Source organism: Scomber japonicus, chromosome 20 (genome assembly GCF_027409825.1).
Source record: "Scomber japonicus isolate fScoJap1 chromosome 20, fScoJap1.pri, whole genome shotgun sequence".
In the NCBI taxonomy this organism is placed as follows: Eukaryota; Metazoa; Chordata; class Actinopteri; order Scombriformes; family Scombridae; genus Scomber; species Scomber japonicus.
In genome coordinates, this window is record NC_070597.1 from 19,396,589 (window position 1) to 19,424,488 (window position 27,900).

The window sequence follows — 27,900 nt, forward strand, 5'->3', positions numbered from 1 at the left end:
AAGAGAGAATTAAAGAAGCTATTCTGGTCAAAGTGCCATACAGTAAAACTGTATCAGTCCTATAAAGGATCTTAACAGAATATTTCTACTGAGGAAAAACTCAGTAACTTCATATTTAGGCTTAAGGAGAAACAGCAAGTGGAAGATGTTGCAGAGTAGTAAAAAAAAAACCAAACATCCACAAATTGATGACAGCTTTAAAAAAAGGAGCTGAGCCCTCTTCACTGTGAACCACACCTCAAAAAGTGTGCATGTGCGTTTTTTGTTGTTTTTTTGACTGTAGGACACCAACTGAACAACACGGATAAAAACAGTCATCAGAAGCCTTTTTGAAGAGCAACGTTTGGAATAGCAAATGATTTCTTTTCGTTAGATATTAGCTAATTTCTTCAGACATCTTGAGATTGACAGATGAGAGAAAGACCTCAAAAAACAGCTTGAGATTTAACGCGGGGTACGATCATGCACACGGAGACGCACACGTACATGCAAAAGACAGGAAGACACACACAGTCGCACACAGAGAGAAAAACAGACATGCTTGCTTGCTCTCGTTCACTCTCTCACACACACATATACACACACACACAGTCAGGGGACTAACTCTGATACAGTTAGACTACTTCACCTGCCAGGTATTACTTTAGAATATTCTGATTCCTCATTTGATATAATGGCTAGATGAGTAGACTTCATTTCTCAGCTAATATAACTATAGTGTTCATTCATTAGTTAGGGCTGCAGTCGTTTCCCACCCTGACACACACACACACACACACAAAGTGCAGGGATACTGTCGGACAGTTAGATATAAAGCTCACCTTCTCCACAGACATCTTTATTCCTCTATATAACTTGCAGCACACACACACACAGTCTGGATGTGTGTGTGCATGTCTCATAAACTGCTATTTGTTCCCTTTCCACTGTTGTACGTCAGTTTACGATCAGAAGAGAGGAAAAAAAAAAAAAAGCTGCCAACATTTGTAAGTAAAGTCCTATTTTCTATTTTTTGATCTTTGCAAAATACATTCAGAATAAAAAGAGACTTGGACAACAACTGCAGTATTTCTGGAGCAATTGGCCACAATCGCATTGATCGATTCCTCGGATATGCAGAGTTCACATTTCCTTGTTTTTTGAGGTGAATGTGGCGCATTTGTCAGATCTCTCCACCTCTCTAGTGCATAGCTCTGTCTCTCTCTCTCGTGAGCGGTCGGACGAGCTTCCTCTCAGCTCGTCGCCCGACTCGAGTCCAGTCTTTGTTCTTTTAGAGTCATTGGTTCGTCAGCTAAGACCGCGTGGGGGTCGTGATAGATCAGAATTAAAAACAGTCGCACCTGATAGAGCGCATCAGATTAAGTCAGCGAACATGCCGTCTACAGTTTGTGGTAGGCTTGGACCAGTGTGAACAGAAGCTTGACTTCCTCTCAGAAAGAAAATCCCTTTAAAACTCAGCAAGTGGCTGAGCGTGTTTGGCTTCGGCTGGTTAAGGGAACTGATGGATTTGGAGTGTCCGTCGCCTCAGACAGACAGCCTGAAGCGCCTGAACTCAAAGCGCTTTAAGCTTCTCCGTGTTAAGTGGTCAACAGCTGAGGCTGCACAGATATGTCCCAGGAATATTTTAAAGCTCATCTGAAGCCTCAAATGACACTAATCTCCTTTTTAAATTGTTTTTTTTTTTTTAAATCAGACGTTAGATGTAGGTTTAATCTGTGGTCTGAACTTTACATTTACAGTTATTGTTTTGTGATGATCAGCTTTCAGTGTGCCTCAATAGAACCTGAAGTAATCAGGAACCTTTTACATATGTAGTTACTGTGCTTACACAGTATTCACTGACGGCCACACAGTCAAACTTCTGATAGAAATAATGAGGCGATGTCAGCCGTCAATACTATTCAGTCTCTCAGAGAAAGATGAGTTGTATATTAGTGGGGTTTAAACAGTATGTACAAACAGTCTGTGATTTGGCTCTGTCTCCTCGTCTCAAAATCTTTAAAAATCATGACATCAGACACTCAAATTGTCTAATCTGTTTAAAATCCCTTTGTCACAAATACTACAGGTGATATTGGTCACCTTTGTCATGATGTTATTCTTTTAAAGCTGTGCAAACTCCTGCTTGTAGTTCACCTTGTATCAGTGCACTGTCTGTACAGTGTCTCTTACTGTGGTATAGTGGGAATATTACAGATGGTATGGATGTGTGGTGAGTTATATGGCACAGAAATGCCTTTTTCTCCCCCTTTTTTCTTCTTCCCTTCATCCATCCATCTTTCACTTCTAGCTCAGCAGCTCTTTCAACTCTCCTCCATCTTTTTTTCCTTTTTTCTCCTCTTTCTATCCGTCAGTCCCAGTGCAGCTGAAGGTCGTGTGTATCCAGGAAGTCCGTTGGGATCCCGAGCGGTGTGAGAGCTCCGCCAGAACCCGGGGGCATGGTGAGGTCCAGCCACTCCATGTTGTCCAGACCCGGGTCGGACAGGCCCATGTTGAGCGAGGAGGGGGGAGAGGAGGAGTCGCAGAAGGACAGGTCTGATGTGTCCATGGGGGAGTAGGGCTGCTGGTCCATCAGCTGAGCCTGCAGCTCCTCCATCAGGCCCTGGGTGCGCGGGTCTGATGCTGATGGTGTGTTGGCCAGTGTCCCCTCCAGAAAGGCCTCCAGCTGGTTGTCTGTGGCCAGGGAGGAGAGACTGGGCAGGGTGGGGTCTACAACGGGGCTCAGTATAGGCGGAGGGGCTATTTGGATCTGTGGAGGGTTTCTGGAGAGGGCAGTGCTGACCGGCAGGGTGGTGATATTAGCTGTGACTGGGAGGGCTTTAGTGAGAGACATTGGAGAGTCCTGCTGGATAAATGGAGTGATTTCTGGAGGGGGGGGGTAAAAGGGACAGGACATCATGATTACACAATGAAGAGTAGTACTGTTCATTTTGGCTCTAAAACTGTGTCTGCAATGTCATTGTGCTCTTACCTCCACTCTCTATGAGAATGTCAAACAAATCATCCATTTGCTGGCTGGTTGCCGTGGGAACCTGAAAAGACAGTCAATCAGGTTAAGAGACTTGAATAGCTGAAAGTATTCTCAAGGACGCAGTAGAAAACTGCAGAAAAAATATGTGTGTGTGTGTGTGTGTGTGTGTATGTGTGTGTGTGTGTGTGTGTGTGTGTGTGTGTGTGTGCGTCTTCTGGGTCTAACCTGTGAGATGTTGTTGATGTGCATGTTGCGGCTCTGTTTGATAGCCTCCTCATAGCGTGGAGGCTCTTTTGTCTTGTGAGGCTGAGTAATGAGGGGGGTCTGCTGGAGGATGAAGGTGGGCTGGGACGGAGAAGGAGACTGACAGATGGAGAAATACAGTTTTTACAATTTAACAACAAACTTTAATTCAGGAAAACAAAAACATCTCAAAAAGCATGGAATAAGAGGGATGACTGTTCAGCTTATTAACCTTATTGAGGGGTCCGTTGGAGATGTGGTGGTTGGGTGAGGCCCGGGGAGAGACCCTGTTCTCTGGGGAACCTTTCAGGAAACACTGGGGGTTCAACTCAGGTCTTGCCTGGTTTTCCAAACCAGTAGTTTTATTGCACATTTTCAATGTCTGTTAGGATGTGATTAGAGAGACATCATCAGATATGAGTCCATGTATCCTGGGCTTGATGTGATTACAGACACATTAAAAAACAAAGATTAAAAAAAGACATGTTTGACACACTGATGACAGGAGACATGACTAGGAATATTATATGCAACATGTTAACAGTCAGGATGCTGGTAGCAAACACGGCCTTGTTACATCACACTCTTATCAGAGAGGTGGTACGCTGATTTTAAAAATGGGACTTCTTCAAGACTTCTCCTGATCTTGCAAACGAGACACTGACAGAAGGTAAGCAAGGCTATCCGGTTTATTGAAGTCTGTTAATGGCCAGTCTGTTAGAGCCAGTCAGCCATTAAAGTGTTTTGTTAGGTCAGTTTAACCTGCAGGAGTATCTGAAGGCCACAGAGGTAATAAATTCATGATGAGTGAAAACGTCTCCTAACATCTTGAATGGAGAAACAGATCACACACTGAATCTTAAACTGCTGATTATTGCTGTGACAGATGATGAGGAGTACAGGTTTGTACATGGTTACTTTCTCACATGAAAAAATATTACAGTTAACTGACATATTAACAGTCCTAGAAGGAGATTTACACCAGTCATGATCTCCACTATGATGCCATCACTCTCTGATATTTTTGCTGGATGGTAACACATACTGGGTAATGTAGGCCCAAGGGCCCTCCTCACTATGCCAAAACAATGACAGCAAGTTGAAATTCAAAACCAGTGATTCTGTGAAAAAAAACAACTTTGCTGAAAAAAGACAGACATTAGGGGAAAAAAGTATCTGAAGACTGACAAAAACACATCATAATGCAACAAATATGAAAATAAAATAAGATAATAAGATTTTAAGATCTTTTTAATGCTTGTCTTTCATTTTTCACTGGAACATTTTTCAGTGCCAATTCAACTTTTTCCAGTTCTGATATTTAATGCCGATGTTTCCTTTTTCGGTTCAGGTTCTATTTTCAATGCCAAAATTTAACTCTTACTGTTCTGGTCTCACAGAACTGCTGGAGGAAATTATTTTGACTGATTTCAAGAGCCTGACAGTAGAGTATGTGACTATACTGTGATGTATCTTCAATGTATCAAAAGGTATTTTTGGTAAAGAGAGTCATCCAAATAAGGTTGCCTTATATTTGGGCTGATACAGTAATCTAAAGCAAAGAAAAGAAAGAAAAGCAAATGTTAATAAAGCATTACTGACCTGTAGCATTGGGTTGTGGTTGGTTATCGGCTGGCTGATTGTCGTCTCCATCTTAGTGCTCTGCAGCTGAGGAACAGAAGCCTGGACCAGGCCTGGATTTGAGACCGTGGCCTGGAGAACAGGCTGAAGGAAGAAGAAAAACAAAAGAAGCCTGAGTCCACAGACTTGACTATTTTTGTCATCTGTCTTGTCATTATCCCTTAGAGATCCATTTTTGTCTTTTTTAGGACAGGGAGAGATTGCATGTCAACAGTATATGCCACATAGAAGTCACATGTATCATCTGAAGCTGGAATAGTTTCAAATACATCATCTGAGGCTTATTTAGGCTTTAAGCTTGGGTCTTATTTTATAGAGTTAAACAAAACAATGATACTGCATGCAAAAGCACTTTGAAAATAGCCATGCTGGTTTTCCGTTGACCACAATTTAGCTTAACTGTGCAGTGTTATTTAGCCCCCTTCATGACAAGCTAGTATAAAATGGTTGGTACCAATGGATGCCTTTGTTCGTCTAGTTTCATATGATACCAGTATCTTCAGTATCTTAACTCTAAAACTGAGCCTTCTACAGCCCCTGAAAGACAGTAATGTTGGCCGAGATCTCAGATACCCCCGCAGGTCTTTGAGGATTAAACTAAGCTGAATTTGTTACCCTTAAGGGTAAACATACAACAGAGCAGTAACTCCTACATATCTGATGAAATCCTACCTGTAGGCTGACTGTGGTGCTTGGCAGCTGGATCGCAGTGGCGTTGTTGGGTAGTGAAACTGGGAGGAGGATCTGAGTTCCAGCCTGGCCAGTTGTGGTCAGTAGAGTCTGAGGTTGTCCTAGCACTTGGGACACTCCGCCATGATGGCTGATGAAGAACTGCTGCAGGCTGGGAGCGTTGGGTTGGGCCTGCGGCTGGAGTTTGGGACTTCTCTGGGACTGGGAGAGAAGCTGTGGGCTCTTAGCTAATTGTGGCCGAGCCTGGGGCTGGATCTGGGTGATGAGCTGGGTTTGGGTCTGGAGCTGGAGCGGCTTACCAGATGAAACGGTCACATCCTCTAACTTCACCACCGTTGGCAGGGGGGCTGTGAGAGCCTGAGAGCCCAGAAGAGAGTTTGGGATGGTAGGTGCAGTGGAGGAACAGTTTGACATGACTGTTCCCTCCATTTTTACTACGTTTGAGTTCAAGACTGTTGGGACTGGGTTCATGGCGGGTACAGACGTGAGTTTGGAGGTTACAGATGCAGAATCAGTGCCCTGGCCTCTCTTCTCCACCTGCAGCTGCATCTTCAGCTCCTCCACCAACTTCTGCTCCTGCTCGAGCTTCTTCATCAACTCCACTATCTGCCGCTCCTTCTCATGGAGCCTCCTGTCCTTTTCCGGTACTGGAAAAGACCCTGCTGAGCCAGAGCTCACCAGCTGTGGTTCAGATGGAGCTTCTGACATGCCCACATCCTGCTGGAGGGTGAAGGGATCAGTGGGAATGGGTGAGACCGGAGGGGTGGAGCTCACACTCTCTGGAGCCCTCTGGTGGGCTGGGAAGACTATGGTAGGGCCGGTAGTGGTGGTGATATCCATGGGGATGGAGGACAGGGTGGTGGTGGTGGTGGTGGTGCTGGCAGGTGGTGGAAAAGTGGTAGGAGCAGAGGTGCTGGGAGTGTCCTGGAAGGGCTTCAGTCTCTCTATCAGATCGGTCTTTGTTCCTGACACAGGGAGGCCACGCAGCTTTAGCTCCAGTTTTAGCTCAGCCACCTAGATCATAGATAGATCATAGAGTCAGAGTTTTAGGGTAGTGCTAGAGGAGGAATGCAGATCATTTCAGGTGCTAGTGTGACACTTCTCATAAAAAATATTCTACTGTTTTGGTTTTTTTTTGGATTGCTCAGCAAGCCTGTATAAATAAAATTCGAGCTTTTTAAAAATGTTTTCCTTTTTTTGATCCAATGAACTTCAACAAAAAGAGCTTTTAACTTCAGGTAACGATACACAAATACACCTAGGTTAGCAGCTCTGTACTGAGGCACAGCATTGCTTTGAGCAAAATATTCATCAGCTACTTTTTCAATCATTTTTTAAGCAAAAATGCTAAAAACGTGCTGTTTTCTGCTTTTCTGAAAACTGAGTATCTATGGGTTTTGACAGTTGGCCGGACAAAACAAGACAATGGAAGACATCACCTTTAACTGGGAAGTTTTAATAGTTTTTCCTGATAATTTTCTGACATTTTAAAGACTTCAATTACTGGACAAATGGAAATTTTGACCTGATGATGCTCAAGATGACAAGTCAGATGATCACCAAAGTTATTACAGTTCATCCTGAAGGGGCACATGGATGTTTGGACCAAGTTTCATGGCAATCCATACTATAGTTGTAAGCATATCAGTCTGGATCAAAGCAGTGGACTGCCATCCTATGACCTGCTAGCATGGCTAAAAATACAACAATAATACAAATGACTGCAGGTTATTGTAGCTGTATGAAATTATATATATGTCTGATGTCTTGATACAGTCTAGTTCTAACAGCTGACACCCACACTATCATTTTTATGGGCATGTTTTTGAACGGTCCCTTTAGCTTGTGTTTGCTGGTACAAATGGCTTCCAAATACCTTCATGTCCTCCAGGTTTGCAGGCAAAACTCCTGGCTTGCGGTTTGACAGGGAGTTGTTTGGCCGAGTTGGAGCCGAGGGCAGCGGGGGCGGTGGGGGGGCACTGGGCAAAGACACCATGATGGAGGTTGGCAGACTGCCGGCGCTGCTGCTCTGACCCTCTGCCACAGGTCTACAGAGAGAACACAGAATAAATGTTTTATTTAAAAGATCAGTGTTATCTCAGGAAACAGCATCATTTATAGTATGAAAAAGACACAGACAAAAGAGAGGAAGAGGAGGTGGAAAGATGATAATTGTAAAGATATTTGGAAAGTGAGCGAGGAAAGAAAGAGAGGAAAAGTGTTCCCAATATGAACAGACCATCCATCCTGTGCCCTGCGCCTCACTAACAAAGCCAGTCAACCAAACGACAGTACGCGAGCACAGTTCAAAGGGAGCTCGGCTGTGCAGCCGCTGAGAGGACATTTATGAAAACAGCAGCTGGTGAGACGACATCCTGTTAGTTATTAATATGATTACATGCTGTGTTGTTATTGGAAAGTCGCTAATGGTCCCTCTAAACAACAATATTTGGCTTGCTCTCAGGCATTTTCAGATAAGGAGTCATGGAGGCAAGCCAAGCTCGTTCACAGACGATACAGCGGTGGTAAAAAAGCCTGAAAACATAAATCCATAAAACTCTGTATGTTTTGTTTGGACACACCTTGTCAATCAAGTGAATGGTGAGGTGTGTCTAAACTTTTGACTTGTGTATGTAGAAATATAATTACATTTTTATGGAGGGTGGGGGTGATCATTGTTTGTGGTTGTAATGTTTTACAGACATACTTGAGTGGTGCTGGTAATATAGTCTGATAGTTGTAGTGCTGCTGCTGCTGGCTGAGGATCTGCAGCTGGAGGAACAGCTGCTGTTGCTGCAGTAGTCGGGCATAGGAGGAGTCCATGGGTGCTTCGCTGGCCTCTTGTTTCTGGTCTGGGGGAACGTACTGGTGGTACTTGAGCTTTTTCACTCTGGGTTTGGGCTCTTTGCCTTTCTTACTGCGACTCTTCTCAGAGGATGACTTCTGCTGGCTTTGCTGTTGTAGGAGGAAACGGAACATTATACTGTTACTATACTGTTTGTCCAATGGCGTTCAGATAGATAGAAAGAAGTGATATTATATTTAATGGTGAAGGGGGAAAAAAGTGTTGCCCTTACTTTCACCAGTGTTGGACCTGGTTTTGAGGGAGGAGCTGTAGTGACTGGCTGAGCGGGAGAGATGGCCGGACGGGTCACAGGGAACTCATTGGGAGAGATCAATTTGACAAAGTCTGTAGTGGCTTGTGTGGTAAGTGGGAAGGCCTGAGGAAGTATAACAAAAAAAAAAGACATTTATATTTACTGAAGTTCTTACAGAACATGTAGCTAGTAGTATACAAACATCTGGATTACTTGTCCTCTGTCTGACCTGCAGCATGGTGGTGGGTGGTAGTACTGGTGCTGGGGCTGGGGCTGGGGCTGGGGCTGGAGAGGGCGTCTCTGGTGCTTTGCTCTCCGCGGGAGAGGGGATAGAACACTGAGACTCCTGACTGGCTGGTTGCTCAGGTGAGAAAGCTTCATTGCTGTCCTCATCCAACACCTTGGGATAGGTTACTTGGCCTACATGTGGGAAAACATGTCATGACGAGCCCTGTATTTATCTCCTATAACTTGCAGTATGGTTGATTTAACAAAAAAACATCTCATCTCTGTTTGTGTCTCTCACCGATGATGGCCTCTTTAAGGGTTGAATCCACTGGCAGGATGTTCTTCTCCACCAGCTCCATGGGGCCGGGTCTCTGGGCGATCTTCTCATTCAGGTTGTCGGCAAGTCGGGCCCTCTTCAGTCTCATCTGTGTGGCCTGTAGTGAGGGTTCTGCTCCAGTTTCTGTGGGACGGGTATATACAGTAGATATATCAAGGCATATTCTAATGTCAGAATATAAACTCCTTTGTTTCACAGCTGTTTGGGCTATGGGCATGGTTTCATAAACAATGGTGTAATAAATGTTCTTGCTGGTGCCAATGAATGCTAAACAAATAAAAGAGTAAATTTTGCTTCAATAATTTTCCACGGGGAACACTAGATAACACAATAAGTGTGTATAGTGTTAACTGGAGGGTTAGCAGTACCTTGCAGGATGTGCATCCTGACCAGCTCTGCTCTCTCTGGACGACTGCGGATCTTGTGCTTTAGGAAATTCTCAGTCTTAAGAGAAAGATGGACAAAGATCAGTCAGTAATTCACTCCATTTCCCTGTTTCTTTTTTATTACTGATACAAGTGATGCTTAGAAAATAATAAGCAGCTCAACAGTCAAGGCATGCACCCCCCCCCCTGCTTCTCAAATCCAAACTGTCACCTTACCCTGGCTCTCTCCAAGCTGCGAATCTGCCCATGGAAAGCTGCCGGGCTCTTCAGAGCTGCAACAGATACACAGATCAGTATCATGAATGTGCAGATCTAAGCACAGACGCGGTCCAGTTAAATTATGAAACAAACATGTTTGTTATCTCAGTTGTCAGTTTACAGCAGGGTTCCACTTTTGTTATTATGTGCACAGCCCTGGTAGCACCGTTACTCACGAGGCATGATGCCCTGGTCCACCAGCTGCTCCCGGGTTCGCCTCTGCTGAAGCCTCAACTGCAGGACTAAAAAGAGAAGGGGGAAAAAAAACATCATCAAATTAAGCAGATATTTCAATTGCTATATTAGGCAGGCAAAATAGGAAACCAAGAAAAATAGAAGAAGAAACACAAAAGGGTAAGTAAGAGCACATAGATGAGGTAGTATAACAAAAATAAAAATAAAAATTCTCAACCCCCAACCCCCAACCCACATCCTGCTTTTTCATCATTAGGCTGACAATGAACAATAATGTCATTCTATAAGAGGACCGCTCTGACATGGGACACCTAGTGCTTCCTCTGCAGATGAACCATAACTTAACTGATATATTTTCTATCAGGCCTGCTTCTTTAACATGCACTCTACTGCTGCAAACCCACACAAAGCAATTTCACCTTCATTTATTCTGTCTTTCCTTAGTTAAAAGAAACTCCAAATAGTCTAAATGAGTTGATCGATCAGCGTAAAAAGAAACAGAGGAGTTCTCACCTGTTCTGAAGTGTTTGCAGCAGTCGAGTGTCTTTACTTCCATACAGGCCATTGTCTTAAACTCTTAGCCCTGAGAACAATCTGCATTACACCTGAGTGATTTATTAAGCTTCTCGTCATATCTCCTTGGCTCCAGTGCAACACGATTAACCAACTGATGGAAATCCACATTTGCTACAACATTATCCTCTACTTCTCTATCCCGCCCTGACTCTCTCTCTCTCTCTTTTTTTTTTTTTAAATTACAGGACCCTAACCTATCTCCTCCCCCCCTCTATTCCTACTTCCCTCTCACTCAGCCGGCTAGATATTTTTCTGGCTGTAGGCGATCCAAACACAGCCAGATGTAGAGGACTTGAAGACACCGCTTCCTTGTAACTACTGAGCAACAGTCAAACGTCTGAGTCAGCACCCAGGGAAACTGTTAAAACAAAAAAAGGACGACTGCAAGTACAAGCTTGTGGTGAGAGCCGGAGCATTTTTTAGGGCTTTAATGCGATTTTGTAAGCAGGGGGGAAGTATCACATTAAGTGGGAGGAGGCACTGATTTGCACAAATTAAACACTAGCCACGAGTAGAGTGCGGGCGCTTCTTCATTCGCTGGGAGAGATGAGTCAAAACTTGCAGTGAAATGCTCGCTTTCCTCCACAGGAAACAGCTGGACTCTATTTGGTGTCCTTTTTGTTGTCACTGGCATATTTAGGTGGTAAACATATAAACTGACTGCAGCCTCATTTCCCAGAGAAAACTGCCATATATTCAAATATCTGAATATCTGAATCTTTTGCATACTTTCCCTGGAGCCCTCATTCCAGATAGAGCTGTGGTGAAACATTTACAGAAACTCTGACTCTGGTTTCTACATGACATTCACACGGATACTATGTAGATAAGGAGGTTTGTGGAAAGAGGAGTTGGGGGGGCTATATGTCTGACTCAAATTACACTCACTAAATAGAAGAAAGGAATGCGGTGGCACGTGTTTGTTTAAGCTGATTCATATAGACTTCCAGTCAGCTGTATTGTCTTCCATTCCTCCGGGAAATGCTGCTTCAGCCTGACAAACACACGCTGACCTGTGACCTCAGCGGGTGGTGATGATAGGTACATATGACCAAGCTGTTCATGTAAACACTCAGCCGGTCAACGGAAGACACACAGACGCGAAGATAAAGATAACCGTGTCTGCATTTCACTCGCAGTCAATGAGGGATAGGAAGCTTTTTAATAGTAGCTTAATTAATGGATGTTAAACTAATTCAACAACTCGACCACAATGCCGCAAAAGGAAATTAGTGAAGCAATAAATGAGAGGTGTAACAGACAGCTGAAATTAGTGGTTTTCTTCATTAATGAATGAATCACTTGGTCCACCCAACAGTCCCTAACCCTAACCCTAACCCTAAGAGATTCAGTTCAATATAATTTAAGATGAGGGGAGGCACCAAATTCATGGCAAATTCTGGACATTTTTACTTAAAAAAGGGTCAATTATCACAATTATTGCAATATAAATAATCTAATAATCATTTCAGTTCTGATGCATTTTAGTCATATTTAAGTTATGAGTTAGAATAAAGAATACAAAACTGGCGCTACAGTCCTACGTATGTCCCACTGACTTCTCTCGCTTTAGGTTGAGAGGTCAGCCTATATTCGTGTGTGTGTGTATGTGTGTGTGTGTGTGTGTGTGTGTGTTAGGGCTGAACGATATATCGTTATCGTATCTATATCGAGATATGAACATTCAAGACATTAATAACGGAAAAGCAACGATATAAACAATATATTTCCGCCGCGCTCGCCCTGCTTGTACAGCTCGAGCAGTCTCCGTAAACATTACTTTTAAGATTGCCCTTGAACGCACCACTACGGCCAGCCAACCACAAAGCTTATTTCATGCTTGCTGTTGATCGACAGCTGAAGCCAACCAATGACAAACATAGGAGGGTTGGAGTGAGGGAGACGTAGACTGAGACGCACACAGCCACACACACAGGACATTCACAGCGGGGAAATCGAAACAGAAGAAAAGAGACATGAGTGCGGAAGGTAATGCGGCCGGTGGCAGTGCAAAATCTACTTTTGTGCCAAAACATAAATCATCCTCCATTATTTGGAGGTATTTTGGATTTAGAAAGGATGATGTTGACCAGAGCGAGGTGTTGTGCAAGTCGTGCTTGGCGAAAATTGCGACGAAGCAAGGGAACACAACCAACTTGATTATTATTTATTATTGAGTGACTTTATGTTAATGTTGATGACTGGCAGTGAGTTCTAATCAATAAAACTGCACTCCTTTGTTTTCTGATGTTTTTATTTTTCTGAAAAATGCTTGGTTTTCACCGAACCCGTAGTCATATCGTATCGTATCGATATCGAGATATCTGGCATGAATATCGAGATATGAAATTTTGTCCATATCGTTCAGCCCTAGTGTGTGTGTGTGTGTGTGTGTGTGTGTGTGTTTGTGTCATCCTGGATGAACGCTAACACGTTTCTGAGTCGCAGCAGAACTCCTGTTGCCCAAACATTAAAGTTCAAATAGGTTGTTAAACCTGGGTGGTGGAAACAGTGAGGGTGTGTGTGTGCGCCCACCCCTGACTTTGACCCGTTTCCTCATTGCCTGATTAAAGACTGAATTCCAAAAATTATTCATACAGTTACGACACCACAGAAAAAGCAGCTACTGTGCAAATATTTTAAAAAGAGGAGACCCAACAGTTCATTTATTGTCATAATCACTGTCTGACACAGTCATCTATAATAAGATTAGGGATTTTTCTTAAAGGGGCATTCCAGTGATTCTACACATGTTCAGTTCACTCATCACCTTGCTGATTTCAGTCTTTAAGCTAGATATTACTGCTCAGACTCTTAAGGCGCCAGAATGTTCTACCACAAGTGTTTGTCAAATAGCTTGGGAAACCCCCTCCCCCCCAACACCTCACAGAAGGAGTCAGTGGGGCCTATGTCCGACAATTACTGAAGCTTCCCAAAAGTTTTTTTTTTGTTACACAGCTATTTCTGTCACTTTTCATGTGTACCACCCACATTTGAACTATTATCTCATCTCATTCCTCTCTGGGTCTACTAGTGTCACTTTTAGCCTTACAAACTAGTTATTTTCTAGCATAACCCAACATTTATTCTGCGTCACAACAACTTCAGCCTCCGTGTCTTATTCTGCTGACAGAGCAGCCCTCTACACTCGTGTCCTGTGCGACTAAAAGTGACCACAGACACTCAGACCTGTCATGATGGTAGACAGATTAACACCTGCATGTTAAAATCAATATGAGAGGAGAGGGGTCTCTGTGGTTGGCAGAGTGCTGGAGATGGCTCACAGGGTGGAAAGTATGAGGTGTGTGTGTGTGTGTGTGTGTGTGTGTGTGTGTGTGTGTGTTTCTCACAGGAGGGGAAACGACAAAAGCCAAGATGATGAGTGGGTGCTACTACTGTTGACATTCCACAGAAATTTTCCACCGTCGAGAAGTTTTACTGCGCTCTCCTGCAGACCGCAGCACGACAGCACAAAATCCAACATTTATCCAAAACATGTTTAATCCAAGCTGGAACGGCTCCGGCCAAAACACCCTGCATTTGTTCACTGCATCTGACAAATCTGATTTCTTTTGGAGCGTGGCGATTAGCATCACAGTGACTGGACTGACTGACTGACTGACTAGCTGATCTCCCTTCAGCATCTAAGCCATGATTAGGAACTGGCAAAGGCAGCAGTGAATTTTGCCCCGCTCCCTTAGCCCTGCTAGCAGCGTACCCATCCATCACTGTTTGAGTTGAGGCCCATGTGGCTGCCAAAACAACATCAACATAGCGATGGTGATGAGAAGCTAAAGTGAAAGCTGGCTAGGATCACTGCTCTGTGCAGAGCATAGAGAGAAGATGATGCTGGTTTCAGGAGTTGAGGACTCCTGGCTCATTTTCAATTGATAAGTTGATTCTGGGAGTATGTGCCTGTGTGCACGAGAGAGTGTATTAATTAAGTTTGTGTCAGACTGCTATTGGCAGAGGCATTGATGGCAAAACTGGGCTGCGGTGTGAATTTACATATTTACAGTCCAGTTTTTATACGAACAAAATCAACAAGATATAATATGTTAAAGAATATGGTTTTTCTATATTTGTTTAAGTAATGTGTACGTCAAAATATAATATATATATATATATTCCTTTGTGCTGTAGACCTCCATTGTTGTCCAAACCTATAAAAATGTCAGTGAGCCAAACTTTGGAGTTCATTCACTCCAAAGGCAATAGCTATTGTAGTTTGTTTATAAAGGGATCCAAAGACTAGTACCAGCAATCACATTTTCACTCTCTGGAGAGTAGTTCCATGTAGGCAGTGGATAATGTGCAGGAACATAGCTCAGATTACTGAGCTTCATTAGCTTGTTGTTCTTATATCACTTGAGTTCATCACGAAACTCTTTGAGAAATTGACAACGTAGCACAAAGTCAAGGGATTGTGATATATTACATGATAATCCAGCAGATTATAGAGACCCAAACATCGTGGTAAAGAAACAACACTGAGTGCACGGAGTGGCCCATTGATGTATTTTAGGACAATAACGGAGGTCTGCAATGGTCAGCACTGCGGGACACAGTGTATCAGACTTTGGATACACACACATTACATGTAAGTAGAATTAGTTCATTGTTGGTTTGATTCTGCACATAAATAACAAAAATATAATAAAATCAGCACTCTTATCCTTCAGTAATTGAGCTAGCAAGCATAGCTTACTCTGAGTGAGAAAGAGAATAAGCATATGTGGCAAAAGGTTGAACTACTCCTTTAATATGCTTTAAATTTGAAACCCTGCTTTACTATTGATTTATCAAAAGTTCATTAATGTGCAATGAAAATAATTGATCATCACAGTCCCATTTTACCAAAGCAAGTACATTTGAAGTGATGCGTTGAACAGCACCTGTCTGACAAACGGCGGCCCTCCCTCCAAAAAAGGATTTTTCATTCTCTACGTGACTAAATATCTTCTTCCTCCCCAAAATGTTTTCCTGTTAAGTAACGAAAAGGTAGAAATTGAAATCTTTTGTTGGTCACTCTTCCAACACGGTGACCTCCTAGCATGTACTGACAGGCGTGTACAGCAGCACGTCCTTACCGTTTTTGCGTTCATTGAGTGGAGGTAGGTTCTGTGTGGGCTGCAGCGTCAGCTCCTCCATCTCATGGGTCACAGCCTCGCTCTGGGGACTGGGCACCAGCAGACTCGTCATCCCACAATCCCCCTCTGCTACTAGCAGCCCCTGGGAAGCCTGAGGCTCCATCCTGCCTCTGGAGAGGGTGGGGGATGGTCGGGGAGGGGGGTCCCAGGCAAGCAACAGGGTGGGTTAGGTTACGTCTCGCTGCTACCTGGAAAGAAAAAGGAAAAGAGAATGAGAGGTTGAACATGAGTTACACACTGACTTGCACATGAGGAATACATCACTCTGGGATATTTTGAGGACTCTCAAAAAAACAAAACAGCAGTAATTCAGAATAATAATCATCATGCTGCTGGTATGACTGCTTCACCCGACTGGCGAAATTGCTAAGGGTGGCATTTCATTTCAGCCATCTGGAAGAGCTCAATCTCAGCCCAAATTATTCATTAAATGAGTAGGGTTGGCTATTATACTGAATAATCACTTCAAACCACTGCTCATGAGAAACAACGCCAGTGTGTGCATGAATGTTCTCTCTGTTCAGATGGGCTTCATGATCTGGAATATGACGTCGCCGTGGCGGTTTCAAACGGAGGGAACGGAAACATTTCAGGGAGCAAAACAAACAATTTAGTATCCATGGCTTCCCAGCAGTCTTTTAACTGGCAGATGACAGACTATTCAGTTTGAGTGTGTATGCTATTTATCGCTCTCCAGGAGCACATCTATCCACGCTGGGACTGAAGCACTCTTCACTAACCATCCTGATGTGTTGTTTTTGGCTGAGAACTACTGTGCTCCTATGGCTGTCTTTATTTCCCCCTGTAGACTCTTTAAAGTGCCAAAGGCATTACATGACCCAGTAATGCCTCTGGCATCATGGGACATAAGTGGACTTAGCCACATTTGGTTAAAACACACGTGAATGTTGTTCCTTTTGGTTTCTGAACGCTGACGGTGAGTAATACATCCAAACACAACAAATCCTAACGCCTATACTCTTTTCTCTGTCTTTCTCCTTCTTTTCCTATTACTTCAAAAATAAACCATGTTCCATCTTTGCTTTCAAGCAAATACATCATTTCACAATTACAATCTGCTGTATGACATACATAAAGCTTATCTTTTCTGATTTTACAATTTTCAGACATTGGGTTAAATTGATTTTCACCCAGTTTTTAATCGTCCTGCCAAAAACTGTTTATAGTAGGCAGTGATAAAAAGTGAAATCAAAAGCAAAAACACGTTGTGGATTATCAGTTGATCTGATTTTCAGTTTGCTTGCGATTAATTCATTAAATCATTTTATTTTCATCAAATCAAAAAAAACTCTTTTCTTCTCAATAATGTTTTTCAAAGGTACTAATAATGAGTCCCTGCCATGGATGGATCTACATGTCACAAAGGAAAAGGCATAAAGCTGAGACATGACATTTCCATCCACATATTTTTCCATGATTACAGAAACAACAGGAAATGACGGTGATGTAAATGGGGAATTTTAGCTTTGCTGGACACCCTTCACTCAGATTCTTCATGCTGACCAGTTCTTTCTTCTGGTCAGTCAAACCTTAAATTGCAAGTGTTTCATTCGTTGAATAATTCATTCAAACTTAAAGAGAAATATAGAAGCTTAAGAAGCCTGCTAAAGATGAGTTATTATCTTAAAGCGGACAATGTCATGAATTTATCAAAAACTATCCAAGCATACTATTTTCATCTCTTAAATCATTTCATCTGTTTATTTATTCTTGTTTAGACGTATTAGTTATTATCAGTTATATCATCGCAGGCAATGCTGTTCATTTATTTTAAACTGCTTCATTTATTGTTTACATGTTTCTAATGTTTAAAGTGAGATTAAACAATAGGCTATTTAAAGAGAAATACATGTGTACTGACTGTCTCATTATTTACATAAATCCATATAGAAGCCTGATATTATATGCTGGCAGTTCAATAGACTGCAATTTAAATCTTGCATCATATGCAGCTGTCTTTTATTGATTTTTAAATGCTCAAAAATATGCTCCCATGACTCTGATGCATTTTACTATATTAATGTGGTCGAAATCACCACGGAAACTCGTGCCAATAGATTTTCTGATTGCCAGATAGTCTGTATGGAAAAAAAGATGAAATGAAAAGTTGAATCTTCGTGTTGGGACGGCCAAATCCGATTCGACTAACACAATTCTGAGTCGGGTACTTGTCCTCACCTTCATCTCTACTAGATTCAAATCTGTCCAGCAGTGCAAAGTTCCGCTACTCTTCAAAAAAAAAATCTTGGCTTCTGACCCATAGCCACTTTCTGGCCCCCTAATGATGATGAAGTGCAACTAAAACACAAAGTTAAAGAAGCAATCAAGGCCTTGATGTTTAATGGTTCCACGTCAATGGTTTTTCTGTGACAAGAGATATCCAGCAACAACATCTTTAGTGAAAAATGTGTAACTAAGTCGTGTAGATTGTAATCAAACAGCATATCATACACTATGCTGCTTTTTCTTTGAAATTTCTGATCCAGGTCAAAAGTGTATTGTAAGTTTTACTGTATTTCCCTTTATTGTAGTTCCTCCAGTAGAGATTTAGAGTCAGAAGTAGCCAGGAATGCACAAAAAACAACTTTCTGTTAAAGAATCTGTCAGATAAGCCAAAGCTGGGCATTGGACACTAGGGATGGGCATGATTAATCGATGATCCATAATTGATTGTTAAAAATGTTGTCGATCACATGAAATTTTTATTGATCAAATGCTGGTTTCAAATAGAAGTTGTGTTGCGTAGCGTGAGTCTTGAAGCAATGCAATGAATTTCACTATGTGGCAGAAATGAGACATCTTACCAACGGGGGGCGATATTTGACGAGAGAAAATGGCTCAGCTACCTACCAGCTGCCGTAGATATCAAACGTAAACATGAAGAGGTCAAGGCTAAGTTTGGCGTCGGACCTCTTCAAACTAAAAATAACGGAGTTCATTGTAAACCTGCACCTTGGCCAGGCTACCCAGGATAGCACCACAATGCCTCTGCATCCCGGCTACTTCGGTCCTGTCAGAGCGTTTCAGCTGCTCGACTGACTGGCTAACATGCTAACATGTTAATCAACAAGAATCAGTAGGCTTGAGTTACTTTACTTTGTTAATTGTGAAGTAACACTATCTCTGTCACTCACTCTCCCTCTTTCTCTCTCGGCTCGGCTGGGTGCATTTTGGAGTACTTTAACGTTATATTTTTGGCAAAAACTGTCAGTCCGGAGTAATATTCTGTTTTTTGATTAAGTTGTCATTAGATTTGATTGTTTTTTTTGGAAGTGTTTCTAAAAGAGGCTCAATTGTGTTTAAGAGTGCTCTGTTGATTGATATGAGAAGAGGTTTGGCTCGGAGCTTCGGGCTCAGCTGCTTTTACAAGCGTCCCGTATCATGGTATTTTTAAGATAAAGAAAATAATGATTAATCGATAATTGATCGTTAATTTCCCCGATGATCGATCAAGAAAATGTATTCAAATGCCCATCCCTATTGGACACCATTTATTTATCATTCAATTGATGACTTTGTGCATACCTTTAGCAGCAGACGACAGCAGGGGACGGAGGACAGAGACGTCAGGGCTAGATTCTGTCAACAGTCACATTAAGCCATGGAGTCAGACCTGGCAGGAGACAAGAGAGAAGAAGAGATGTCATAAATATCCAAAATGTAGCAATCATCTAAACTTAAACCAGGACTCCCGGTTTTTCTTTTTCTTCCCTTTTTGGTGGCATCTGGGACACTGGGCGCTCATTCCTGTGCCGTTACTGCTACTGCACATCTGTGTTGAGAACCGAACTGTCTTTTCCACTTGGATTTTATGTTTTGTTTTGGGGTTTTTTTCTGTCTAGCCCTGTTGGATATCACTGCTCCATTTACTCCAAAACAAACCACTTTTGTCAACAGAAGTTTAAAATACTTTTCTGGACATAAAAGCAAAAGATGCCCTACTATTTTACAAGCAAAACTTCAAAAAAACCCCACTAAGACAATGGCATTTTTATATGGCATTAGGGCTAAAACACACTGCCAAAGAATACATTTAAAAAGAAAAGACTGAAATGTAACGCTGGGGGGGGACAACTATCTCAAGTTAATGGCATATTTATTATGCTTTGAAAACCCATTCCAAAGTCCATTAAAAAAATAATCAAATAAAGCTAATTGAGGAATCAGACGCTGGTGTTACTTGAATAGGCGTGTTTGAAGATAAGTAGAGGATAAAACAGACGACGAGCACCACTTAAAGAAGCCTGAATTGAAACTAGCCGACACTCGAGGATGCGCCGAGGTCTGAAAATTGATGTTCACAGGTTGCTAGGAAAACCTGCGGCAGTCTCTATGACGATGGGAACGAGTCTTTCCGTGCAGAGACAATGGAAACTCTTGGTAGTGATTACCTAAAGAGCTGGAGCGTCACGCTGCAGTCTGAGGGAAGAGACTTTGACAATACGAATCGCACGCTCGTAAGCTTTCAGCAAATATGATTGGGTTAGGAGGTAGATAACTGGATTTGGGTTAGATTGATGTAGCACTGTATGGACACTCAGGGCAGGTAATTGTCTTGTACTACCTCACTGACATAGTGTTTGAGTGTAGTAAGATTCTCCAACAACAGCATCATATAGACCGTCAGTTTCTTTGCACATTTGAAGGTATAAATTATTTTCTGGAGCTGTTTCAGAACATTTTCAGCAGTAATACTGTTTTTTTCTTGAGTGCTTGAGTCCTTATAGGCTTGAAAATTAAAAAAAAAAAATCACATATTGAAATAAAAAAGCAAAAAATCTATACTGTTCTTCAAAAACCTACATGAGAACCTTCCCTGGCAAGATAAATGAAGCGAGGGCCGCATTCCAACAGACCTAGCTCCACATGCTGTGTATGTGTGTATATGTGTTTGGGGGCAACAAGGTTGGGCAAACACGTGAGCGAGAAAGAGAGAGAGTGAGAGAGAAAAGGGGGCAATGAATGAAAGAGAGAGAGGGAGGAAGGAACAAACAACTGTCACGGCCAACGGGGCGTTATGGGATAAACATCGGCGCAGCCCCAGCGGAATCAAAGAGCAGATCCAGATGGCAGGCGCTGCATGTTGCTCTGGACTGTTCTTTTAATGGCACGGGGGCAACAAGTACCATGTGTTTCATCAAAGGGGAACACACGACGCACAAGTAAACACACTGGCTGCGACAAAGGTGGGCTTAAAAGAAGGAAGAAGAAAAAAAAACCCACCAGTGACTGCTATGAATAGATCTGTGCGGTTCACTGATAGTCCCATGACCAGTCAGAGCAGTACTGTGTGTTTTTCTACCAACGGGGTGTGTTTGGTATTTTAAAACCTGACGCAGGTGATGCGTGAGGTCACCGCACGCTCCTGTCAATCATCAACGCTGTGCCGTGCAACCACAGAGGTATTAACAAATGAACCTTTCCCTTCACTGTCAGCACACGGTCTTTTATTCTTCGTCAGACATGTTGCCAAGCCGCTGTCAGCTCGTCTGCTCGACGTGTTATTAAGACAGATGAGTGATGTCATTTATCACCGTAGGGAAAATTTTAATAACACCATCAGGAATGAGGAGACCTTTTATTAGATTTAAGCGCAACATAAACATCATTGGTATGGAGTCTTGTGTTTTGTCAGTGTTTTTACAGCTAGAGACAGAGATGCAGGTTTAGAGCAGAAGACCCTGATTAGTTCAGCAGCCCACTTTCAACACCTATACCAGTCCTACAAAAGGCCTATATTTGTCAAATTGTTACTTTGGAAAGTTGGAAAAAATTCGGTGATGTGGACTAGCCATATCTGACCATTTGAATGGATCATTTACAACAAACGTCACATCTAGAGGAAAATTTAAGGGTCCATAACCTCTACGAGCCACCACCCAAACACCCAACAAACTAACTGATGATGCCATCCTCAAAATGCCACGCTTTCACTGGAGAGGCTAAAAATACATTGTGAGAGACTTGGAAGTACTTATGGGACAGTGCTATTGCCCAACAGACTTCACTTTGATGGTGTTTGGACTTCTCCACACTGGCAGAGCTCAGTCTGTGGCGTCCCACAACGTGTCTCAGACCAGGCCTGATCAACCAGGATGAATACTCTGGGAACAAAAAGTAGCTCCAAGTTTAATTATTTCTAATTGTTAGTAATGTCTATCTGCATTGCAGGGAGGTCAACCAGGTCATTATTTGAGTGACACTTCTGCAGTATGTATTAAGGTGTGTCAGGTCCCTCAGGCTGTTCTTCTTGTCTCACAGCCATAAAGGTAGAGGTAGTGCAGGCCTTTGCGATGTTGTACCTGGAATATCTTGCTGATCTGAAGGTTGATGGCACTAAATGAAAATGATGCAAGAGAATCACCAACTAGACACTCTATACATTATTACTAGTTTTACAGCAAATTAAAGCTAATAATAATAATAATGATGATGATAATAACGCACCCAGAACAATAACAAACAGAGAGAAGCTGCTGCTCTCTGGTCTCTGCATACTGACGAGAAGAGGTCGTGGGGTCAGCTGTACTACAACAGGCCCGGCTGTGATAAAGAAAGCACTCGCGCACATCCAGTCAACTGACAGGACGAGTTAACTGATAACTGCAGCCTCGGCCTGAGAGTTAATAATCCATGAAGAGTCGAGGTGGTCTGCTTTCTGTTAATGAATGTAAACACGACACTGATTAAAAATGTCGCTCCACTATGAATCACTGACAGAGTTTTGCTGACGCTGCGAGTTAAACGTCACTTCTAGAAACTAAATATCCTCTGTCTCACATGACTGAGTCTTAATAGAAAATAAACTGACTGAATCGAATCTCGCTAAATTAAAGCTGCTACTAACAGAGGAATGCTGAAAAAATAATATTAACATTATGCACTGCGAGTCAATGACCATTCATTTAATCTATTAAGCATGTACTGTGTTATAATACTATATGTCAAAATAAATCATTTTAAGAGTATTAACATTATTAAAATCACATTGCACTATAACTAATCCCTATTATAACCATGTTGAGAGATTCTGTGCAAATGTAGCATACACATACAAACCCACACATATGTGAGTACACAGCATGAGAACCGCTGTCTGCCAAACTACAGTTTGAGTCCGCTATTTTGGGGCCTTAAATAGATCAAGTCTTGTCCAACAAAAATGTCTGCTTTTATCCAGAGATAAGACAGAAGTGATGACATCACCGTGGCTTATTCACTAGAGCCTCAGTGCCGCGTTCGGTTCCCACAGACACACAAGTGCTGCTGCTGCTTCCTTCCTGGCTGCCTTTGTGAACCTTTCTAAAAAAGATCCTCTGGAAAAGGACTGGACAAACAAACAAAAAAACAAGGTGTTACTTTGACTGGATGCCATAACTCCTGAGAAAACAAAGCATATTTCAGCAGCTGAGTATAAAACAGCCTCAAACTAAAAAGGACACAAGTTAGCGAGAGCTGCCTGCAACGATGAGTTATGTGGGCTTGTTATGTAAAGTAGTTTCTGAGAAATGAACACAAATCAAATGAAGCACAAATAAACTGCCCAGATTGTGTGCAGCTTTTCAGTGGGTGGATAACCCTCCGATGTCAGTCAAGACACAAACACTCTGACATGAATCCACTGCTGTAACCAACGCTGAAAATATTGATGTTTTTTAAACATAAACTAAAAACCATCTGTTGAGTCTTATGTAGTGTTGTATAATTTTATGGGTTTATTATTTATATTTATCTTATTTACTATCATTGCATTTTATGTTGTCTTATTAACATTTTACTATTTCACTATGTTCAATTATTTGTAATATTTCATAATTGTATTATTATATTGTTATTTATATTGCTTCTATTACATTTTAGTATGTATCTTTTATCTTAACTACCCATCTTTTCTTGCTGTCTATTCAATTTACTGTTTTCCTGCTTTTTCATTATTTTGTTGTAATTTAGTCTTTCACAAACTAAACTATTAATACACTTACTGTGCATGTAGTCCTGTTTCATTTCCACTATGTTTAATTATTCTGAATCTTCAGCATGTGATGTTAAACGGAGGGAGTTTCACACTGAAAGATGTCCACACTAATGGTTAGTGTTAGTGGAATGGTTAGTAGTAGTTGTGTATGTGCTACATGTAGCACATACACAACTACCACTAAAACGTAGACTTTTGAAAGCCCCACTGAGCCTGTTTCAGATTGAAAACTCTGGATTTTGTTTTGTTGTTTTTTGTCAGGATGGGCGGAAACAGAGCCATGAAAACGATGACACATACACGCCCGGTTCTACCAAGGTACGAAAGCACACATTACACCCTCAGTTTAATATTTGAATAATAAATGCAAAGCGCAGAAGCACACAGACTATTTGGCGTCTCTATGCGTACCTACTATTTTTCATATGTGTGCAGTGTGCAAAGAGCAAAAGGTCTGAAGGTAAATCGACGGGTGTGGTGACAATTAAATAACCTCTCCGCCAGTTACATCAGCTCTGACTCAGCTGTGCCAATCCCAGTTAAACGTGATGTAATGACAGCTCTGCAAACAGAAAGCTTTTTTTTTTCCAGGAAACATCTGCGTGATTCATATGTAAGAACACATCAACACGAATCTGCACCCATGGACAGGTGTAGTCGTTCTACACCTGTCTAACATGAAACATGAAAAAACAAGATGATTTTGAGCAAACATTCATACATAGTTTCTTTTTATGTGATAAATTTGGTAGGTTTGGGCACCCTACATACACTGTACTTAGTAACTCCACTCTTGCATACATCACAGCTTACAAACCCTTTTTGTCACAGCTAAATGTTTTTAAATTCTTGTATTAGTGATTTTCTCTCATTCTTCTTTGCTAAAGGCTTTTAGTTCTGCAGTAATCTCCGGCCGTCCTGCATGCATAGCTTCTTTAAAATCTACCCACAGAGGTTCAGTCACATGTTAGGTGGGACTGTGATGGATAGCCTTCAGTTTACATCTCTTGACGTCGTCCATAGTGGATTTCAAGGTATGTTTCACATCATTATCCTGTTGTATAAAATCATCCTCTTTTCAGCTCCAGCTTTTCTAACTTACGCTATGATGAATTTGCTGGTATTTAGTGGAATTCTTTCTTCTGTCTCCACCTGTGCGATGCTTCTTGTCCCACTGGCTGCAACACAACACAATGATAGATCCATCCCCAACGCTTAACAGTTGGCAAGATGTTCTGTTCGTGAAATGCTTCTGCTTTTCTTCTCCAAAACATACCTGCCGATTGTGTCCAAAGAGCTTTATTTTGACTTCATCAGTCCACAGCGCTTGTTTCCAAAACATATCAGGCTTCTGTAGAAGTTCCATTACACACTTTTTATGATTGCGCAGGGAAGGTTTTCTTGTACCGATTCCTCCATGAAGGTCTTGTTTGTGCAAGCGTCGGTGCACAGTGGAACAGAGCATACTCCTGAGTCAGCTAAATGCTCCTGCAGGTTTTTTGCAGTCAAATGGGGGGTTTTGATTTGCTTTTCTGATCAGCATACGGGCAGTTTTCTCTGAGAGGTTTCTTTATCTTCCAGATCTCATCTTAACCTCCAGTTTCCCTAAACTGCCATCTCTTAATTACACACTCACTGTGGGAACTGAAAGCTGACAACCATCTTCTTATAGCATTCCCCTGCATTGTGGCCATCAATAACTTTCATTTTTATTAAACAATGATGCCTTGATTTTTGTTGAATTTATGTTGAGCCCAAACATTTGCATACAACTGTAATAATGTAATGCTGTTTATATGATTATATTGGACTCATGCTATTTCAGCATTAATTATAATATATCTGGTCACATAGTTTAGTAATTAATGTGACACAGCAACATTTGCATTTCGTGTCTCAAGGATAAAATATGAGATGCTACTTTGGTTCAAATGAATGTTGGAAAAGAGGCTATCCTGAGCTGCTAACCTGACGTCTCCTTCATGTAAAAAAGCAGAATATGGAGTCATAACCGACCAGTTTGATGTGTGTAGAGTTGTTTGTGTGTGTGTGTGGTTATGCTGTAGCAGCCTGGTGACATCAGGCGATTTAATGAAGGTAAACAGTGAATAACAGCACGGCGCTCTGGCACTGCACTTCTCGGAGGCTGCACATTTATCAAAATATCAGTCCTGCTGCCTTGTGATGCTGCAGGGATTCAATGAACTGAAGGACAGCAGATACTGGAAGAATCACAGACATTTATTAATAGATCAATGCAGACTGATTTACTGATTTTTCTGCCTTTTATTCCCACTACTCCATGGTGGGATCATTTCATCAATGGCTTACATCCGCTGCACTTGCCCAATGTACGGGAACAGGCATGTGAGTAAGGACGGAGATTCATTTTGAAACGAAAAGCTAAAAGCCCCGTATGGATTTGTTTTAAAATGCCATTGTTGTGAACAGAAAAATAGCCAAGGGTAAAGTGCAGATAAGGAAGTGTGAGAAGGTGTGTATCCCCCTTTTCCCAGCGGGTGTAAAATGTATCAAAGGCCTCTCAGCAGATGGACACAGAGGCAGAGACTGTGCAGGAAAGAAACATGATAAGTGACAAACAATGGGCTAGCTATTGAATTTGAATTGCTTCTAGGAGTGATGACATGTTTGCAGCTTTCATGACGGGTGATATATATATATATATATATATATATATATATATACATATACATACATACATACATACATACACACACACACACACATATCTGTGATTCCCTTTGTCTCACACATAGGTATGTTGACATTCAGTCCGCATGCATATGATGCTTTGAGCTAGCATGACATTACTGTAAGAGGTTTTGTGCCCTTCCTCTCTGTCAAATTGCCACAACAGCCTCTAAATCCATTTTTACTGTGGTCCCTCAGTCCCTTGTAACGCACTTTGAATGAGATTTCTGTGGAAGGTGCTACATAATTAAAGCTACAATGATTGATTCAAACATTTTAATATTAACCTATATATAGACAAAGCTCAAGTCATATTAACTGCAAACGCCCCTGCCTACATTGTGATATTGTGTTTCATTTCCATTTAATTCATCACAGGGAGCGACATGAAAAGCCTTGTCTGAACCGATCAAGAGCAGACAGTCTCTCCTGCAAACTAATACTGCACTGGAGGGGGGGGGGGGGGGGGGGGTTAAAATAAGCAAACCACAATAACAACCTTGAAGATAATTACTTTGCCATCCAGACATATGCACAGCGTTTAAGTTTAACCTAATAATTCACACTTTTTTTCGGTGACAGACTGTGACTGGATCAAACCGTAAATGAAACCAGCACACATCCTGTCTGACTATGACTCACACAGACCCCGACCTGTTTGGATTTGCTGCAGCACTGCCTCCCTTTCCTCGCTTCAATTGATCGGAGGGGCAATCAGACCACATCATCCGGTCTGTGTATGAGCTAGAGAGGAGGGGGGGTATGACACAGCGTGCCTGCTTGCTATTATCCTGGAGTGATAACTGGATTGCCAGCTCACAAACATATTGTAACGTTATGTCATGCTCCTGAATGAATGCCTAAATAAACACACAATACGCAAATACACAGTTCATACATTCAACAGCGCGAAGCATAGTTACCCAAGGAGATATTAGTGATATATTGGTGGTGGGAGTGGGTGGGTGTGGGAGAAGCTAACGCTGGCTAGACACTTTAAATCTGACAGGTGAGTGAGTTACAGACAGCGCCGACAGTAAAACACGGCGGCAATCGTTTCTACGGCTACACAAGATATCTTACGATTAAATACTTGTCTCCCGTGGTGTTGCGGTGTAGTCTTACCGAGTCTCGCCTGCTGTCTCTGCCTGCGCATCACGGGACGCTCCCCAACAAACAACAACCTCCTCACATTTTTCGCTAGTTAGCTCGGTTTAGCATACCATAAGCTAACATGCTAAAAACAACACAGGCTCTGCGGTCTTACCGAATAGTGAAAGCGGGAGACCCCCGAAGGTGTCCGGGCTGTGGTTCACAGTGAAACATCCATGAATGTCAGCGGAATAGTCTTCTCTGTTTGTTTTTTTTCGCACTGGCAACGAGATTGAAGTTTATTTCGCGGAGTAAAATGGCTGCGAG

The 27,900-nt window shown here is 42.1% G+C and overlaps 1 protein-coding gene across 1 annotated transcript; it reads right to left on the reverse strand.

Annotated features, from left to right (window-relative positions):
• On the reverse strand, positions 1-27,871 carry mrtfba (myocardin related transcription factor Ba). Its single transcript, XM_053341278.1, has 17 exons — positions 27,749-27,871; positions 19,320-19,407; positions 15,714-15,961; positions 10,029-10,094; positions 9,811-9,866; positions 9,577-9,652; positions 9,170-9,331; positions 8,873-9,063; positions 8,623-8,766; positions 8,253-8,500; positions 7,422-7,593; positions 5,528-6,559; positions 4,817-4,939; positions 3,447-3,596; positions 3,197-3,334; positions 2,972-3,032; positions 1-2,865 (listed from the first exon to the last, which is right to left on the reverse strand). The coding sequence occupies exons 3-17, from the start codon at positions 15,874-15,876 to the stop codon at positions 2,351-2,353; spliced, it is 3,297 nt and encodes a 1,098-aa protein (XP_053197253.1). The 5' UTR covers positions 15,877-15,961; positions 19,320-19,407; positions 27,749-27,871; the 3' UTR covers positions 1-2,350.
• Between the last annotated feature and the right edge of the window lie 29 nt (positions 27,872-27,900).

Bases quoted from the DNA above. Each gene is read 5' to 3' on its own strand.
- mrtfba (XM_053341278.1), bottom strand. From the start codon at position 15,876: ATGGAGCCTCAGGCTTCCCAGGGGCTGCTAGTAGCAGAGGGGGATTGT. The intron at 10,095-15,713 runs GTAAGGACGTGC...TTCTCTTTTTAG, and splicing joins ACTCAATGAACGCAAAAACG to TCCTGCAGTTGAGGCTTCAG. The intron at 8,501-8,622 runs GTAAGGGCAACA...CTCCTACAACAG, and splicing joins CAGGTCCAACACTGGTGAAA to CAAAGCCAGCAGAAGTCATC.